Raw genomic sequence first — 20,797 nt, 5'->3', positions numbered from 1 at the left:
TAAAAAGTATTATTGCTATCTCTACATTTAATTCTTTATCAAAAGTCTGTGACGGAACTCTGGTAGAAGTATTATTTACTATATTTTTTCAAGCAGGAAATTTCTTGGAATTACCCTCGAGTCCGGGCCCCTTTGAAAACTTTGCGCCCGGGGGAAAAAGTACCCGATCCCCCCCCTTCTCGTCGGGCCTGGTGCTAGTCGATTCTAACATAACCTAAACGTCATAAACCAAGGTAAACAAACTGCTCCCACACATTAGTGTATTTGTTTTGGTGTCATATACTTTTGGTTTTGTGAAAATGTCTGATTTTGTGCCGAATAATCGTCATTTGCGGGAAGTGTTGATTTTCCTCTTTTATTCGAAAAAACGGCGGTTGAAGCGTATCGAGAGCTACAAAAAATTTATGGAGATGCTGCTTTAAGTGAAACAACGTGCCGAGATTGGTTACGTCGCTTCAAAGACCGTGATTTTAATGTTGACGACTGTCCCGTCCCCGTGAAGGAAGACCAAAAACCTTCGCAGACGCTGAATTGGGGGCTCAATGACTATCCGTGTCAAACGCAAGACGAGCTTGCTTCAGTATTAGGAGTTACCCGCTGACCCGCCAATCCATTTCCAAGCAATTTCATGATTTGGGAATGGTTCAGAAACAGGGGACTTGGGTTCCTTATGAGTTAAAACCAAGGGATGGAGCAGTTGTGCACAGGCGAAAAACGACGTTCAACTTTTTTCGAGTGTGAACAATTGCTCCAACGGCAAGAAAGGAAGGGTTTTCTTCATTGCATCGGGACGGGTAATGAAAAATGGATTCATTACAGCAATCCAAAGAAAATAAAGTTATGGGGACTGCCCGGTCATGCGTCTACGTCGTCACCTCGGCCGAATATTCACGCTGCGAAGGTTGCGCTATGTATTTGGTGGGATTCAGTTGGTGTTATTTATTATGAACTGTTAAAACCAAGCGAACCCCTCACTGGGGATCGGTATCGACTTCAATTGATGCGATTGAGCGGCCGCAATACGCGGAGAGGCATGAAAAAGTGATTCTACCGCATGACAACGCTCGGCCTCACGTTGCGAAGCCCGTTAAAACCTCCCTGGAAACACTGAAATGGGAAATCCTGCCCCACCCGCCATATTCTCAAAATATTGCGCCGTCCGATTATCACATCGTCCCCTTAGTATAACAATAGCCTATGTGCTCATAGGCTATTATTTTTTTATTGAATTTTTGGATTCTCCATCGTCGATTTTATATGTGGTCAAAATTTTGTCAAATTCTAGTTCCACAAAGTGGGTCAAAACGTCAGTCAAAAAATAATAAATATTTACAGACATAACGAGATTTGAGTGAGAGTTACTTTCGACAAAAAGTTTGAAATTCATTTTCTCAAAACATCAAAAAATGTATAGGCTATTTTAATACTAAGGGGACGACATGTTCCGATCGATGGCACATGGCCTAGCTGACCAGCAGTTCCATTCATATGAAGACATCAAAAAATGGCTTGATCCGTCGATAGCCTCAAAAGATGAACGGTTTTACCGCGACGGTATACAAGAACTACCAGAAAGATGGGAAAAGGTAGTAGCCAGCTATGGGCAATACTTTTAATGATTCACTTATAACCATTTTTTCAGAATAAACTTGTATTTTCATCAAAAAAAACAGCGACAACTAAGTTGCGCACCTAAGATGTTTCCCAAAAAATCATCTCAGATGATAGAGGAGTTTAAGCTTAAAAGTTCTGCATACAAATATTTGAAAATTTTATAAACAGAATCAGAATTATGATACTTTCGGGATAAAGTGAGTGAGTTAATTTTCATAAAAACGAAAAGCGAGAAAAAAATACCCTAGTGGTACCCTACAAGTTTAAATCGGTTGAGATTTTGCTGAGTTATTCAAGTTTTTCGTGCACCAGACTTCTAAAAAAAAGGCAAAAATAAAATCAAAAATCTCATTATTTTGAATCAGTTGATACAATTTTAAAATATCTTGGCACAAAAATCCCTTTTAGACTTAAATTTCGAGGGCCTATGCTTCAGTGTTGGGAGAAAAAGGAACCGATGATAACGATGATGAAGCTCAGAATTTTCTACCAATTGAAATGATTTTTTAGAAAAACTATTTTTAAAAACTCCTCGAATCACGCCAGCTAACGTAAATCTTAATATTTTTCGCAAAAATTTTGGCGGAGGTCGTAAAATAATAATAAAAATATTGTATAATAATATAATACGTTTTATAACTCGAGTGAAAAACTACAACTTTTGTTAATGACGTGGCCTGGTATACACATATTAAGACGGTCAAATGGATAAGCGAATACCGCGGAGTGCATTCTAAACTATGGTAGTGTAAACCAGAAACTTCAGGGTCGCACATCGACTTCATAAACCTCCTTTTTTTTTCTTAATATATAAAACAGAATGTAAAATCAAACACTGAGGATTCACGATTTTTCATTGGCTCACACATCTCATTTTGAACGCAGCTATTTAAAAAAAAAAAGGACTACCATTCCGCTTTCTCAGTAGTCCCCTGAAATGGTAATGGAACTTTTTACCATTTCCCCAACTGAAGTTGCCACTTTGCAGAAAGCATTTTGGGATTTTTAAGGCGATAAAGGAGAATTCTCAGAAGGGGCTGAAAGTGCAGAAAGTGCTTATCCAAAGGAAAGTGGAGGGAATATGTGTCTCGGTTAACTTAGAGATTGCCTTAAAGGGATCAATGAGAACAGATATGAATAATATAAAAAATTAGTTTTTTATGGTTTTCTACTTTATTGCAAAAATTCTGATGTTAGGCATCGCCAAGTACCAAAGTATTCCTTTATATAACTACTGCCATTTCCTTATTTCTCTTCCTACCTTATCATCACCAAAGCTTGCATATCTTACACCTTTTTTTCTAGGCGCTCGATCGCAAGTGAATTCACAATTCGAACTTACTCAAAGTGCATAAATATTATAAAGAATATACTATGAAGCACTTTGTTGAAGCCTCTATTCTCTGGTGAGCGATAAGACCATACGAAAGGTGCAATAAACGCTCGTATTTCCGGGACTAGAAAGCACTCAACATATACCTATATAGAACAGCTCCAATTTTGTCCTAATTTATCAGTATAGCCCACAATATTTATGTTCTCATTAAAATGTATTTCTAGTCTTCAAAAATTGTATTATCAGATGCTTGGATATCAAACTATCAGATTTCTCCTGCAGAAAGCCAATGAAGCTAATAATTTTTGAAATGAATAGCTGTAAAGCGATAAGAATCCGAAGTTTGGATGGGAGTACTCGAAGAAAAATTATTCGTATATTAGTTTCAAAAAATCCCGCTAATAGGATCAATCATATTCACTCCAGGGAAAATTGTTTGCAATCGAGATCTGTGCTATCGAGCATCTGCATAGAAGAGCAAAAGGAATCTGAGTATATAATGAAGGTCTACACTCTTTATTGGGTGTTTGGTCGAGCTCGTCTTCCTATTTGTGGTGTGCGTTTTGATGGTGTTCCACAAAGGGAGAGAGCTACTGTTTTTAAGCCAACTCCGAACGGCAGATATTTTTTTAATGAGTAGCTTTTTCATAGCAGAAATACACTCAGAGGTTTGTCGTTGCCTACCGAGATGCGATCGCTATTAGAAAGGCCTTAGTATTACATAAAATGACTACAATTTTTGTGGATGACTGCAAAATTATTTTGAATCTATTGTAAGCATAAGGCAGTTATGGCCAACAAAACTTACTCTTCAGCAACGTCTAAATGGTCTATACCTTTTTTGAGTAAATTTGTCCCCAGCTACGCAACCAAAAAAAGAAAAAAAATGCAAACAAAGAGTTTCATGACTCTTTATCGGAGGGTAGCTCAACAATTTCTAGAATTTAGTTGCAGTAATATAACGACTCTTAGCACTCTGACTAGACGCTGCAGATTAGCAAATGCGAGAACGTATCTTATGTGTGTGCTCACGTATCACAAGCCATATACTCATACACATTGGGGAGAGACTAATGTCTCCATGTCAATACTCTCCACCCGAATTTGGAACATGATACCCCTCAAAGTACTTGGCTCTCTAAATAAGCTAAGGGTGGAGAAATGCTTCACAATTTTTAGACGACGACCGCCTCCAAAGTACTCAGTTATCTGGTAGCCTCAGATTTTTAGGTGAGTTTATTTTTAAAGTACAGCGTAAAAAAGCTGCTTAGGTCGCAATACTAGTACTTGCTACACATTCAATAGTAATAATAAAATTATGTGGTGCTGCCGGTTAATATACAAATATATCCTAACGTTCTATAAGCGGTAGAGGCATTTAAAAAAAATATTCAAACTCGAAATTTCGAAAATAGCGCCAGATCGGTTCTTTAACCCATACTGTAATTATGTATTTCCCACTAACTTCAAATTTAATATTAATATAAAATTTCCATATATGTATATTATTTATATACAAATTCATACGTGCCTGCATTCTTGATTAAAGCAAATTGATTTCAAAAATTCATACTCACATCAAAGTACGCCGCAAACTCATCGAACATCGACTTCAAGTCTCGTTGATTGCGCAACATTAGCGGTAAAATCTGTTCCTCATGTAGCTTCAGAATATCCTCAACATTGCCGAGTAGTCGCAGCCGATTGTCGGCACCTTTCAATGCCTCGGGTGCATCCGTACGCGCATGCGCCTCGCCATAATTCTTAAGACCTTTGCGCAAATTATTCACATAATTCACCTCAGTCTGTATCAGCTCATCAATGATGAAACTGATCTTCTTCGAAGCGTAAATTTCACTCTGATCGCAGGGAAAGAGATTCTCCAGCGAAAGTGTGTCTTCATCCTCGTGACTGTTGAAAGCGGAAGGGAGAGAAATGTTTGACCGGTTAAAGGCAATTTTATTCGAATAAACTTCTGGTATTTTTTTTTTTTGCTTTAATTCTGCACTAAATTAAATGTGCGCCGATTTTTATCTAGCATCTAAGAACGATATTTATTTTTTGAATTTATTGATCCTCGTATTTTGAATTCTTCACACATTCCAATTAATAAAATTGTATTTACCCCCAAACAAGGCAATTATGTAATGATTCAAATCAATTCAATTAATTTATAACATTTAATATTTGAATGTAAAAAAACAAAATGAAGCTAGACAAACACACCCACACTGACTAATGCGAATAACAACAAATACAAATACAAACACAAACAAACAAACACTTACTATTCATCGCTGAGTATTTCGGGCAGAAAGGGCGTATGTGGAATGATGGTGTGATTGTTGCCATTGTTGTTGTATAATAGATTGATGGAATTACGTGCAGATGAGGGAGGCGATGGTGAACACACCGGCGCTGAGGGTATAACTGTTATAGAGCTGGAATACAAAACAAAGGCACACGACATAGGCACAAGAAATATTAAAAAACAACAGATTGGGGAAAAGAAGAGATGTATGGATTTATGTATGCGTTTATGTATATGTGTAGTATATGTATATGTGTATATGCATGTATGTATTAGTATATATTATTATTTAAATTTGTGGGGAAAATCTTTTTGGCAGAAAAATCTTAGAAAGTAAATAGTAATAATCCGTGATAAGAATTATCGCCTGGGGCTTTCCTAATAATATTGAAATTGCAAAAAAAAATTGATAACTTGTAAAAAAAAAGGGTAAACAGCTAAGGAATATACATTAGATGTGAGTTTAAGCTCAACTATTTCTCATGGGGCTCAAGTTTTTTGATAACTTAAACTTCAAAGAAAAAAACTGTATTTAAAATTTAGAAAATATGATAAATAAAAATAAAAAAAAATTAAATAAATAAAATATGCATAAAAAATTAAGAAATTTAAAGAAAAAAATTAATTTTCAAAATGTTAGAGAAAAATTCTTTTAATTTTATGAAATTAGTTAAAAAAATGCAATATACAGATATTTAATGCTCTAATAATTATTAAAAATTATTATCAGAAGAAAAAATTAATATAAAATAAAAAAAAAATTTACAAAAAAAAAAAATGAATTTTATATTAACAGAAATGAGTTAACCTTGGCTTATAAAATAGAAAGAAATGAATCTAAATTTAAAAATGAGTCTAAAATTAAAAAAAACATATTTTCATAAAAAAATTGATTTAAAATGGAAATATTAATTATAAAATGTGTACAAAATATTTTCGTAAGAAAAAAATGAGTCTAAAATTGAAAAAAAAAATATTTTCATAAAAAAATTTATTTAAAATTAAAACATAGAATATAAAATTTATACTAAATATTTTCATAAGGAAAAAAAATGAATCTAAAATTAAAAAAAAATTCACAAAAAATTTATTTAAAATTAAAATATAAAATATAAAAGGTATACAAAATACTTTCGTAAGGAAAAAAATGAAACTAAAATTGAAAAAAAATATTTTCATAAAAAAATTGATTTAAAATTTAAATATAATATAGGGTTTTTCAGTAAGAGCGCTTCAACTTTTGATCTTTTTTGAATAAAACACAAACGGTTTGACTTTTTTAACTAATTTTTTTTTTATTATCGAGTTTGAACATATACATTTAAGTATGAAATTCGATTTCTTTTGTATGACCATCGCGTGCACGTTTTACGAAGTCCAATCGTTGAACCCAATTTTCGACCACTCTTTTGCATAAATCGGCCGAAATTCCAGCAATTTCGCGTTCAATATTGGCTCTGAGCTCACAAATCGTCACCGGTTTGTTACTGTAGACCAATGACTTCACATAACCCCAAAACGGGACGGCTTGTTAAATGGACCGTAAAATGGCCGTAATGCTCTTAAAGTAGCAGCAACAGAACGATTATTTTCATAAAAAATTTGCACGATTTGCAATCGTTGCTCAAGTGTGTAGCGTTCCATGATGAAATGTATACTAATGAAGTTTACAAATGACAAGCGAAAAATTAAAGATATTGCGTCGTTCGCCCTCTCTATCGGAAAAAAGTTGAAGCGCACCTATTGAACAACCCTATATATACAATTTATACAAAATTATGCGAAATATTTTCATTAGGAAAAAAATGAATCTAAAATAAATCATAAAAAATTTATTTAAAATTGAAATATAAAATATTAAGGTTATGAATTTATGAATCTGAAATTAAAATAAAAAATATTTTCATAAAAAAAATTGATTTAAAATTGAAATATAAAATATAAAATTTATACAAAATTAAATGAATAAAAAAAATTTTTTATAAAAATTGAAATAAAATTTTATACAAATTTCTTAAAGAAAAACAAGTTGTCACATCTCGCAGAAAAAAAATATCTTTATACAAATTTAAATGGACATGTTTTCAATTTCATAAAATTAATTTTAATATTTGTTCCAATTAAAAAATATGGATTTTAATAAAAAAAAAATTCAGAAAAATTCATAAAAATTAAAAAAATTTATTAGAAAGCAAACGATGGGTTTATGCCAAATAATTTAGAAATTATATGAATAAAGAAAAACATTATAAAAAATTGTATTAAAAAATGTTTATTTTTTAAGAACTTTTAATTAAACAATTTTTTGTATTAAAATATTTCCCTTTTAAAAGAAATAACCAACCAAATACTGTAATAATGTTCTTTTTTTTGAATTTTTGAAATTAATTTTAAGTTTAATTTAAAAAAAATTTATTTCAAAGTTTGCTTAATTATTAAAATTAGTTTACAGTCTTCCATTATTGCAATGTAAATTTCAGTTACTTTTACATAAATTCGAAAAAAACGTACATTTTATATATTGTATTATATTTAAAATATTATATATTTTTAGAAAAACTTTTTAATAGGTAAAAATTAAAAAAAAATGTAAAAAAAATACAATTATGTAAAACTAAACAAAAAAGAAATCAGTTTCATTAAAAGCCTGGTTTAAAAAATGTAAAGATATACAAAAAAGGTTGAAAATTAGAAAAAAATTATATTTTCTTGTCTTGGACAAGCAACCTGACTAACCTAACCTAATCGAAAGATGGGAAGTATGTATGAGGAAAAGGAATTCTTTTGAATGAAAAAAAAAAAACATTTTAAATTATATATGAAAAGTTTCAAAATTAAAATTAAATACAATAATTTAGCTCAAAACCCTGATTTTCGAAAAGAAAACTATCACTTTTATGCGCAGAAAATTTAAATTTTTAAATTAATTTTAATTTTAATTTTCGTCAAAAAAGTAAACAAAAAACTAAAGGGTCGAACCCAAAATTATTAATAAATATTACTTTGATTTTGTGAATTATAAAAAACAAAAGTATATTAAAATATTTTGAGTGAAAAGAAATTCATAGGTTACTTACCAACTTAATTTTCATGCCAAAATAAAAAAATTAAGCACTTTTTTCTTGAAAGTTTGTAAACAACTTTTATAGTAAATAAAAAAAAAATTTTAATTTTCAATTATAATTTTAATAATTTAAAATTCAAGATATTTTTTTTATAAAAATATAAAATAATTTGTTGCCAAATATTATTTTTTTTTTGAAATAGGAAGAAATAGAAGAAAAAATGCTGAAAAATAGTGCTCAAACTTTTCTTCGAAGAAAAAATTTAAATTCGTTTAAACTTTTTTGCAAGTAGACTAAAATACATAAATACATACACACGTGCATACATTCATATGCAAAATATGATATGTATTTTCTTAAAAAACTTAAAAAATTCTACATAATTAGATTCAAAGATAAAATTACCAAAAAAAAATGTTCAAAAAACACGACGTATTTCAAAAGCTTTGAAGGCAAGAATCTAATTTCTCAGGCTCTCATGTCCCAGTTTCTAAAAATTAAAAAATTTATTTTCATAAAAAAGCGACATATTTCAAAAGCTTTAGAAGGGAGAAATCTAATTTTTCAAGATTCGTATAATCATAGACTTAAACAAATAAATAAATAAATAAACAAATAAAAAAATAAAAGTTATCACAAGGTTTTATAAAATTAAAAATATGCATGCATATGTATGTATGAAAATATAGGCATGTCGGTAATGAACGATATTCCATAATCAATGCACGGCGAGGTGTACACAACTGATTATCAAACCATGAATTGCGAAACGCAAGAAGAAAGCACGAATGTATACAATAAGAAAATGCAGGTTTACTTTCAACCAAAACAATTAAAAACACTGTCGTTATGCAAGGGGAGAAAAAAGATTAGACATACACAGAAAAAAAGTTATCTTATCAGCTGAAAGTCATAATTATACACTTAACAGCAAAGAACAATAAATCTATGACTCAGTTGTTAAAAAATTTCGCTTAATCGCACTTTGCGCTGCACTTTAACACTTCTTAAGGAGAATTTACATAGAAGGGAGGGAGTTATACGGTTCTTTTAGTTTGGATGTCTCTTTAACAGCAAAACTTTGTTATTGTTTAGTTATTCAACAGCTGAGACCACAGCCAACTGTTTTGTTCTCACTTTCACTTTAACCTCACTCTAATTCCACTCTTACTCTCACTTCTTCCTTGTGCTCGTGGTTCCTGTTAAAGCGAAAAAGGAGTCATATTTCAAGAGCTAGGGTGTTTATATTTAAGCTGGCCGTTACTGATGCTTTTTTAAATGCTATTTTATTATTTTTTCAAATATTGTTTTTTAACTGGCGAAAAAAAATCTTTTGTTAATTTATTTTTTATTTAACAAAATGTATAAAGAATTTGAATTTTCACGATTTTTTTATTTCTATTATATATTATTACAATTTATTCTCACTTCTCACCGGCACTCATACCAGTTTTGGTTTTTTTAATTTTTATTGTTATATAAAATGTGGATTCATTAGTTTTAATGCAAGAATTTATGTAAATTTATTAATTATTTAAATTTATTATTTTAACATTTTTTACTTGTTCAATTTACTCCAAATTTTCTACTCTTCCAACCTACATTAACTTATAACATAACTTTCTGTCAATTTCAATTTTTTTCATTTGAGTACGAATTTGAATTTTTGTTCAATTAAAAGAGTTTTTTTATTGTTTTTTAATTGTTGCGTATATTCATTAAAAATATATGATTTTAAACATTTCTGTTTTCTTTATAGTTAAATTTTCACTTCGCTTATTTTTTAGCACATTTCGATTCAATTTTCATTCCACTTAAACTTTTGTTGTAACAAATTTAAATTTCACGTTTATTTATTTATTATTTAAAAATGCCTAAACACGATTCACTTGAATTGCAATTATTATAGTTTTGGATTTTATTTTTGTTTTAATCAGAACTCCTTTTTTCTTTTCTTCGCTGTTTTGCTTAAACCACATCTGAGTCAAGTCATGATTTACGATTTCTCTTTTCAGTTCAAATTGTGAGTTTTTTTGAGCAATAGGAGTTGAATATTTTCATTTTCGTGAAGCAATTAGTTTCCAGATTATTTTGAGCATTTCTGTCTATAATTTTTAAACTATGAAAAACAAAAGAAAATATTTCAAAAAAATTTGTTTTCAAAAAAAAATGTTTTCCAATAAAAGTTCCTTCGTGTGTTTAACACAGATACCTGTAAAATTTCGAAAAAACATTTTTTTTCATAAAATGTTAATACAATCATTTAAGAATATGTCAGCCAATTTTTAGAACGTAAATTTAAGTATTTCTTATATTATAGATCGTCAACCGTGACGACTCTATTCTTTGCTTTCGAGCGCTGGGAGAGGTATGGTCACGTTGCCGACTTTTTACCTGCCTCTTGAATCTCTTCACCTTTCTACCTGTCCATTATTGAAAACTCGTATGAGCAGAGAATATGAAAAAAACTGTAATGGCACTTATTATCATTTGTGCTCCACAGATGACAAGCCAAACCATGAGTACTGTCCACCTGGTCCTGACAGCTGGTGCAAATGGCAAAAAGCTAAAGCCTCTGGAGAAAATTTGAATCACCCAGCACCACTATCATACATCCAGATATTCAGCAGCACGTAGAGCTAATATTTCTAGATTTATCACGAGCTGAATTGCTCGAAAGATGTTTGGCTGGTCACACGCAAAACGCAAATGAGAGTTTCAACTCTACCGTTTGGGGTCTCGCTCCAAAATACCTACATTCGAGGTCAAAAATTATTGAAATGGTCTCATACATTGCTGCTGGATTATTCAATGAAGGATATACATCGATTTTAGAAAAAAGGAACTCCTCAAATATAACAATTGGCCGACAATATAAATCTTACGCCGAAAAACTGGATAAAAAGAGAGTGATTCAAGGAAATCGGCTCAGCTCATTAGCCACCAAAGAAGGTCGTAAAGCGCGTCAACAGCAACAAATAAAAACAGAATGAGTTCTACGGGGCTTCAGAAGGACAATTATATGGCGCTGGAATTGCTGATTAGTCGGTAAGTCACAAAAATCATTGAATTTTCATGTATTTAAACGTTAGGCGCGTTTTTCTCAAAACTATATTTTTCGAATTGGCGTACACGATAACTCGAAAAGTTATTGACCGATCTCCCTGAAGTTTTGCACACATCTTTTTTATGATATTACTTTCTATGTGAATTTACAAGCTTTCGAAGCAAAAATAGTAAGAAAATTCGCCCATAAATTAATTTTTTTAAAGCATTTTATTACGCGATTTTTTTTCATTTTTGTTCAATTCATATAGAAATTATGACATTAATAAACAAAAAAAATTTTGGTTTTTTGTATTCAGGTCACTGACGTCGATGCTACAATGCCCGCCGATTGAGAAGCCCCGCTGCGACCTTCCTGGAAGAATTGAGTGTGCATCCGCAATTTTAAATGATTAAAATAAAAAAAAAATGTTATATTATCTTAATGTATAAATGAACTGTATGCCAATTTTGAAAAAAATATATTGATTTCTTCACTTTAAATAGTTTTAATAAAAATCAGGGAAAATATGGCCGTTTACGGGTATCTGTCCCCTTAAAATGTTATTCGAAAGCGCCATAACATATTTTTTAACATAACATAACATGGAACTGATATCAACTTTTCTTAAAACGTCCTTAGATAGATAGATTTGAGGCTTGTACATCGACCTCTTGGCCTTTTGTGCCCCATAGTCTCTGTAATTTAGTCTAAAAAAATAATGCATTTAAAAAATTTCAAAATTCAAACTTTAAATTTTAGAATTTTTAAGCAATTAATATCTTGATTTTGAAGTTTTCAAACGTTCATATTAAATTTCAAATTTCTAATTTCACTAGAATAAAACCATATAAAAAATTAAAAAAATTGGAAAATTTCTAATTCAGTTCAAAATTTAGAATATATATTACAATTTTTTTTACATTATTTATATCCCATATTCAAAGTTTCATTAAAAATTAAACTTTAATCAATTAAAATGTGCCATACCGAATATTGATTGAATACATATTGAAATATCAAAAAATATGAAACGTATTTAAGGGGGCTGCTTTAGAGGCTTCAAAAAATCGATTTTTTTTGTTTTGCATAAATGTCTTCCCAAACTATCCAAGAATGTGTCCTCAAAATTTCAGAAGCAAATTCAAAATATTTTCGGAGTTACAGAAGAAATTATGAGCAAGCGTCTAGCAGGTATGCGAGCGGCCGGATCGCTCGAAGTGCGATTTCTCGGTTCTTTATTTTTACGATTTTTCCTAATTGGCGGAAAAGATAGGGAAAAAGTTAAAAGTTCTATCGAAACGAGAGAACATTAATTGTATTCGGAATTAAATTCTCTTCTAGTTGAACCTAAAAAACCTTAAGTTAAGTTATAATTAACCCACTTTTTAAACAATCTGAAGTGAATTTGTTTTTCCAAAAAAATTAATTTTTTTTTTTAATTAGCGGAAAATTGTTGAATTTCTTACGTTTGTTTAATTTTCTTGGTTTAACTATAAGCTATACTATACCAAATTAAAAAACTTTTTGGGTTTTTGGTTTCAGATGAAAATTGCGACCTGCACGAGACATGCACACTCGAGCCGCCTCGGCAAACTGCTTGTACCAGGCATAATATGACATATATTTTAAAGAAAAAATTTGAGAAGACTGTTGAAAAATACAACAATAAAACCAGAAAGTTTCGTTTCAATCGAATATTTCTTTCCTTCCCAAAAAAAAAAAATTCACGAAAAAATCGATTTCTTGAAGCCTCTAAAGCAGCCCCCGCCCCCCTTAAATTTAGTATTTGCTTGTTCCAGAGTTAAACATAACTCAAAACGTGATTTACAAAGAAGTAAAAAATTTGGAACCTAAAACTTTAAATTTTAGAATTTTTAAGTTAATTAATCATCGATTTTAATGTTTTATAATTTTAACTTTCCAATTTTTCTAACAGAGTTTCACTAAAATATAATTCAAAATTTAATTTAAAAAAATTTTAAAATCTAAACATTGCAACATACAGTTTTATACTTTTTAAATAATTAAATTTTTTGGATTTTTAAATTTTTAATTCCAGGAAAAGTTCAAATTTAATACATTAAAGAGTGCCATTTTGAAATAACTAAAGAAAATTTAAGATCATTTTAATAAGATGATTTAAAAACCTTTTATGAAAATAAATCTTTTAATTTTTATAAAACTGGGACATAAGAACTTGAGAAATTAGATTTTTGGCTCCAAAGCTTTTGAAATATGTCGCTATTTTTAAACAATTTTTTTTTTTATTTTTTGTAAAATTTTAATCTTTAAATCCAATTAAGTGTAATATTTTAAGCTTTTGTTCAAGTTTTTTAAGAAAATAAAATTAAAAAGTGCCATTTTGAAATAATAAAAGAAATTTAAGATCATTTTAGTAATATGATTTTTTTGCAAGAAAAAAAACAGTAAGCAAAAAATTGTTTTAATGAAAAACGATATTAATGCAATATAATAGTTTATAAGTTTTTGATATTTTATGTGGTTGTGCAAACTTTTTTCATTTGCATTAAATTTATTTCAGAAAAAAACTCCTTTTTTTATATATTTTTAAAGCTTTTTTATTGAAACTTATTCATGATAGAAAATTCATAAAAATATTCCATTAAAAAAAGCCATTTCACCGCAGGTTTGGCCTTTTAATAAGTTAACTCAGCTAAAAGCTCCAAAGCCACTGAGCGCATTTTTATTAAAAATAAAATTAGTTGATAAAATGTATTTCAACGAGGTGGGCGCAAAATTAATCACCGTATCGAAAGATTTTTAATTTTTGCAGCGGCGTACGTCAGTCATATTTGACACTTATGAATTAGACAGCTGAAATACGCCTACAAACAGAGCGGGAAAGGAGCGCGTAAAGGTCAAAATAGAGATTTTCGTCACTCAAAATCATGTTTTTTTTATTTAATAAAATTATTTAAAAACAAAATTGATGACTAATTTTGAGCCACCTTCTTTAACGCTCTAGCTCATTTAATCTTTAATATAAAAGTAGCAATTTTTGAGAATTAAAAAAAAAGTATTGCATGAATCTCTTTCGGTACAAAAATTTTTCAAAACGATTTTTGCAGCTTTAGATTTTTTGGTAACAATTTCATTTGATTAAAATTATTTTTAATTTAATTAAATTTATTACTAAATTTTTAAATCATAAATTAAATTTATTACTACATTTTTAAATTATATTTAATAAAAATTTAATTTTTAATTCCAAAACGCAGTTTTTTTCATATTCTTTTAATTTTTTCAACATTTCATCTGCCTAAGAGGTTTTCTGAGCGACAATAGAAACAAAAATAAAATTATTAGACAAAATCGAATTCCATTTCATTTGACCTTTATTACATTTTCGCATTGAAAAACAATTTTTCAATTTGCTCATAAAAATTCATATTTTCGCATATAGTTCTGCATATAAGGGGTGGGGGCAGCTCCTTCACTTTCAAAACTCCCTTTTTTTGCATTAAAAATTCATTTATAATCTAAAAAATAATTTTTCAATGTTTTATGCTTAACATAAAGTCTATAAAGACCCTATAAAGTCAGTGAAGTGATGAGCGTCGAACGAGAGATGAGTAAGAACGAAAACTTTAACCGTGTTTTTCTCGAAATACGTTTTTTTTCCGCGCTGTCGAATATAACTCAAAAAGTAATCAAGATATCAGCTTAAAATTTTACTGGAATGTTCTTTAATATATTGGCCTTAGCATACTATATACCTCAATTTTTTTAATAATTATCACTAAAAATATTGTATTGATCAACTTGTTTATAAAGAAAAAGTACAATTCTTTTCTTTTTCACTTCAAATTTTCATTTTTTTTCGATTTTTCGTGCAAAGCGGAGTAACTTATTTTAGTGAAACATTTTTGTCTGGTTGATTTCAGTTTATTATAAGAGGCTGTAAATTCCACGGCGCAAATTAAAGGGTCACGTTTGAGCAGCAGTAGTGCCGCCATTAATTTTTTTTTATTTAAAAAAAAATTTTGTATATTCTTTTAAACATGAATATTAATATGTAATTTGAATCGTAAGCACTAAATAAATATTTCATTCTAAATAATTAAAATTTTTTTATTTATTTATTCAAATTTTTTTTCCTCCCCACCCAGACACCTACTCTTCACAATGTTCACTCTTTTGTTTTTGCAATTTTCCATTCACTGCACTGTTACTGGCTGCTGGTGTTTTGCCATTTATTGCTGCTGCTGTTGTTGTGCCATCTTCGGCTATCAAATTAGCGGCAGTTGTTAACTCACTAGCGGCCTTCACTTGACGCGTTGTTTGATCTGTTAAAAACGCATTCAAAAGCTGTAACAAAGCGACGGTGATAAAGGGCAACGCGGCAGTGGTGGCATCAAACCACGACAACTGTATTAGGCCGTATAACATTTTCGGAACGCGTCGGTTAAAGAGTAGGCGTAAGTAGTAGTGTCGATCGCGATTTCGTAGTCGAAGAGTTTACTCAAATACTTAAACAATTTTTTTATTTTTATTTTTGAAAAAATTGATCTTCACTTAAGCACTTCTATTCAAGCTGGTTGATAGGTATATTATTTGCGCTTCTTTCGACAAAAAAATACAATGTGACAATAACCGCACGCGTCACATCGCGCTCTTGCCAACATCGATACCGTCAACACGAGATCGCAAACTCAACTGAATGCTTGCTGTGCTATAAATTTTTATTTTAATTAATTTTTGCCATAACAATCATAAAGTTTTCATATGTTTGTAGGTCTGTGCTTATGGCTACTGCTGACAAATCAATTGCACATTTGAGCTTTCTACAACAGAGAGGAAAATGCCAAAACAGAAATCCATAAATATGTATCTGTTAATTTGCTCAGAGCACTAATCATGAATGGAGCAGTTATAAGCGAGATCGCAACAGTGCCACCTTTCATTACGAAATATGCGCTCCATAACATACAATTTCTCACTCTCACTCTCTGCATTTGCTACTCGCTTAACCTGTTGCTCGCTCTCTATTTTTATAGCGACTTTATTATCAGCCGGTGAAACGAGCGAAATGTTTATTGTTGTTTCATTTTGTTTATAAACAATTATATCAATCAACACAGTCAAGTATTTACCGCTATGCCATTTCTTTTATTTCTTTGGTGTTTGTTTGTGTACATCTGTTATGCTCATATTTGTATCAAGTAGATTCATTAGCTAATAATGCCCGGAACACTTTAAAGGTGATGCGAATAAAAAAAATGCCTTTACATTGGCATAGGTTACGTTGGGCGGTATGCGCTTAAAAAGACTACAGCCGTCACCAATTGATGTTGATTTGCCATCAGTGAATGATTAATAAACAGCAGATTCGACAGACGCCGTCGAAACAAACTGGTGCCCTAGCCTGACGCTATATAGATACATAAGTTTGAGGTTGCAAGATTTTCTCAAGCTAGTGAAGGAAAAAATTAGTTTTGAAAGCATCAATATTTCACAAGTTTTCATCTAAGCAGGACTAATAGTTAGATAGATTGCAAAAGTTTTCCAAGTGAGTTCCCAACCAGCCGGCAGAAACTATTATTCTCTCGATGCCCTATATTTATGCCATTTATACTTTTCTCCTAATAATGAAGACACTGTAAGTTTCATTGTTTTTCAAAATATCCTCCTTGGAAGTCAATACACCTCTGCATTCGCTTGAACCAATTTACAAAGCACTTTTGCCCCTCAAAAGTGGATACCTCCAAAACGAGCTGTTTGAAAGCTTCAACAGCTTATCCAGGCTTTGCAAAATATTAGCCATGCATTTTATTTTAAATATTTGGGAGCAAAAATAAATCATTAGTTGCCAAATCGGGGATGTAAGACGGATGGCCCATTAGTTTTATATTTCGAATGCTCAAAAACTCTCTGGTGTGAGCCTCGCATTGCCTTGTTGAAGGATGATTTGTCTTCGGCGCTTGGTTTTCCTCCAAAAAACTTCGGGCAAAGAAATGGTTGTGTACCATTCAGAATTGACTGTTTTAAATTTCTTTAGTGGTACAGTGTCGACATGACCAGATTTTCCGAACACTTCCGAAGCAGGCGACCGTTTGCATTGAGGTGCTTCTTTTATTAGATTAAGCCCATCTTGGAATAACCCTACTGTCAATTGCTGTTTTGTTTCCTGCTCAGCACACATAGTGTTGTAAAGGCGCAAAATATAAAAGGCGGCCCTTGTATTTAGAAAACATCCTTCCATCCAACAGTTAGAGTGGCACAGTGAGAGCTACGCCGGTTTCCAACCAAAATTTTGCTATGGAACCGACCTATCCTTCGAAGTGTTCAAAAGTAAGATTTTACGTATTATTTACGGACCTTCGTCTGTTGGCTATGATATGAACGATACTTTATACGGACATGTGTGATACTTACAAGGTGAAGTCCAAAATAAGTAAGACTGAGCTAAAATAGAAAAGACAGGAGCTTTGTTCTGATAACTTCGAGTTTATTTATTCGTAATAGTCCCCTCTGGCCTCGATACACTGTTTAGCGCGAAAAGCTTTTCGAAAAAGTGTTTCAATTCATTGACCGAAATATACTTCAGGATGTCGGTACAAATCTTTTAGATGGCCCTACGGACGCAAAACGTTTTCCTTTCATGGCCAAATGCAATATTCCGAATAGGTAGAAGTCACAGCGAGTCATATCGGGCGAATACGATGAGTTTTCGATGGTTAAAATGCGATTTCTAGTCGAAAAATCAGTCACAAGAATGGATGGATGAGATGGTGCATTATCATGCAATAAGCGCCAGATTCCTCCTTCGCGGTATTCAGTGCGAATTCGATGAATGCGGTGCAACAAACGCTTCAAAACGCCAAGATAGAAAATTGCATTGACGGTTTGGACCGTTGGCACGAACTTCTTGTTGACAATTTCCTTGGAAACGTAAAAACAAATGAGCATCGACCTGATTTTGACTTCGCCAAACGCGATTTTTTGGTTGGTGGTCGTCTGGGACTATCCATTCGGCACTTTGACGCTTAGTTTCAGGTTCATATTGGAGACACCACGTTTCATCACCAGTTACAATGTTGTAAAGGAAGTTCTCGTCTTTTCTAGCTTCTTTAATGAGGTCTTTCGAATGTTGAATTCTGAGTAATTTTTGGTCCTCAGTTGACTTGGGCGAAATGAAACGAGCACAGACCTTTCGTAAGCCCAAATTATCAGTTAAAATGCGATAAATCGATGTTTTGGAGATATTCAACTCCGATTCCACGAATTTAAACGATGATTTCGGTTCATTTTTGATTAATTTACGAACAATTTCGATGGAGTTTTGGGTAATTACTGATTTTTACCGTATATTCATTGTCATTTATGTTCTCACAACCCTCTCTAAAGCGTGTAAGCCACTCATGAAATCTTGCACGATATAGACAATCATCGCCATACACTTTTTTCATCAATTCAAATGTTTCGGTAAATGTTTTACCGATTTGAAAACAAAAGTTGATATGAGCTCTTTGTTCGAAACTCATTTTTGTACCGATGACACAAACATACTGACACTTTAGATGCAATAACTTCGCTTCCACTGAGCCGAATGTCTCCACGCTTTCACTGGAAGTCAGCTAGGAAAAGATGATGCCATCAAGAACATTTTTATGACGCCAGTCTTGTTTATTTTGGAGTTCACCTTGTAGAACCACTGGTTCCGCTGAAGAGCTGCAAATGTTCCAGAACTAAAATTATTCTATGCGTTTGTAGCAGAGGTAACCAACGGCCTTCGCTGCGCTGGAAAGGCTATGTGGAGAGGAACTTGGTTCAATTTGTGTTTCTACTAGAAGCCAGTTAGCGCGCGAAAGAAGGAATGCCTTTTTTGAATTCAGCGAAAAGCGATTAGGGGATTGAGATGAAAATATTTCTTTTGAAATTAAGAAGCAGCTGCTGTTACAGTGTATGGCGCCAGCTATCGAGCTATGCTGACCGAATCTTCGTTTTCAAAAATTAATCAGTTAAGCAGCGACGACATTTGGTTCCAACAACATGGCGCAACTTGCCATACAGCGCGCTTAATAATCGATTTATTGCAGTACACAAGCCACCATTGGCACCACATGGCCAGACTTATTGGAAAAAGTAGACAAAAATTAAGGGGGGAGCCTGGTTTAAGAGGTTTAAAAATTGCATCTCTTTGCGATTTTTTTTTTTAAGGAAAAAATTAATTTAGCACTGCAAAGTTTTTTCTATCTTTTAATGAACATTTTAAAAGCATAAAAAATTTTTGTACTGGTTAAAATAAGTTGAAAAAAATTTTTAACATAGAAATTAGAAGAGCGCTGCAACGCTGGAGTTTCCAACTGGCGTACAAGATACAGCTCGTAATTATTATCTAAAGCAAAAAATTCAAATGGATTTCTAATTATCATGATTTTTTATTCTAGATGAACTAAGAAAACTGAGAGAAATTCCAAAATTTTTTGGAGGTTTTAAAGAAAAAAATTCCTTTCTATATTATAAAAAAAAAATTCACTTCAACTTGGTATAAAAATCTTGAAAAAAATTTTTTAATCTATTTTGTTAGTTCAAATAGAAGAGAATTTAATACTGAAGGGAACAAGCTATGATTCATTTCAAAAGGTTCATTAGTTTTTTTTTTCATTCATGTACGCCAATTCAAAGAAATCATAAAAATGAAAAGTCGAGAAAAGAATATAAAGTTTGTACTATAGCTGTCCGGTCACAGCGTAACTACCTAGCGCTCGCCTACCTTTGGCTTTGTATCTACGGAAATATTGAGAATTAGGCTCTGTAGCTTTGTGTGAATATTCTGAAATGTATTAGGAATCGCTTAAAATGAAAAAAAAAATTGATTTTTTTGACCTTATAAACCAGGCTCCCCCCTAAAACTGAACGAATGGACGATGCAACGCATAGCCGCGGAGGAAATATGCCAGATATTATATTCAAAATATTATATAAATGCTATGAAATTATCTACCAGATTATAAAAAAATCATTCCAGCAATATTTCTGTTTTGTATTATCATTTTAAATTCTCAAGCGCTTAAAAAACATCCGATATAACTGGAAGATATGGATACTTCAAAAGCTTATGTGTCAAACTATGTACCTCCAAGGTGTTAGCTGTACATTTATCTAAATAAGAAATAAACCTATCTTACTAACCTTGATCACCGCGGCACAAAATATTGAGGGATGTGGGTAAATACTACGAGTAAAAGTGGAGCCAAAACATTTGCGCCAACACTTAACGCATGGCATTAAATACTCGTAAGCGAAATGATCTCAGCGCAATCGAAAATTTAACGAGAAAGGCAGCAAAAGCGAAAAAACAAAACACTTGCAACAAATTATTGCCATCAAGTGTTGACACATTTATACAAATTTTATGTAGTGAGCGAGGGCGGGGCTGTCAAATACACACGCATATA

At 31.6% G+C, this 20,797-nt stretch overlaps 1 protein-coding gene across 2 annotated transcripts in view; it reads right to left on the bottom strand.

Moving 5' to 3' along the window:
* Window positions 1-16,037, bottom strand: part of LOC129245751 (rho guanine nucleotide exchange factor 25) — a 97,421-nt gene extending 81,384 nt beyond the window's left edge. Inside the window, exons 1-3 of one of the 2 annotated variants that reach the window (XM_054884117.1) lie at window positions 15,514-16,037; window positions 5,239-5,391; window positions 4,528-4,861 (exon numbers count right to left, since the gene is read on the bottom strand). In XM_054884117.1, the coding sequence (XP_054740092.1) occupies window positions 4,528-4,861; window positions 5,239-5,391; window positions 15,514-15,785 (759 nt within the window). In that variant the 5' untranslated portion in view covers window positions 15,786-16,037. The remainder of the gene's footprint in view (window positions 1-4,527; window positions 4,862-5,238; window positions 5,392-15,513) is intronic. The other variant, XM_054884118.1, reaches the window with a different exon arrangement.
* Between the last annotated feature and the right edge of the window lie 4,760 nt (window positions 16,038-20,797).

The sequence above is a fragment of the Anastrepha obliqua genome, chromosome 4, assembly GCF_027943255.1.
Source record: "Anastrepha obliqua isolate idAnaObli1 chromosome 4, idAnaObli1_1.0, whole genome shotgun sequence".
Lineage (NCBI taxonomy): Eukaryota > Metazoa > Arthropoda > Insecta > Diptera > Tephritidae > Anastrepha > Anastrepha obliqua.
Note: the sequence above shows the minus strand (reverse complement) of the source record. Positions and strands in the feature narration are given on the sequence as shown.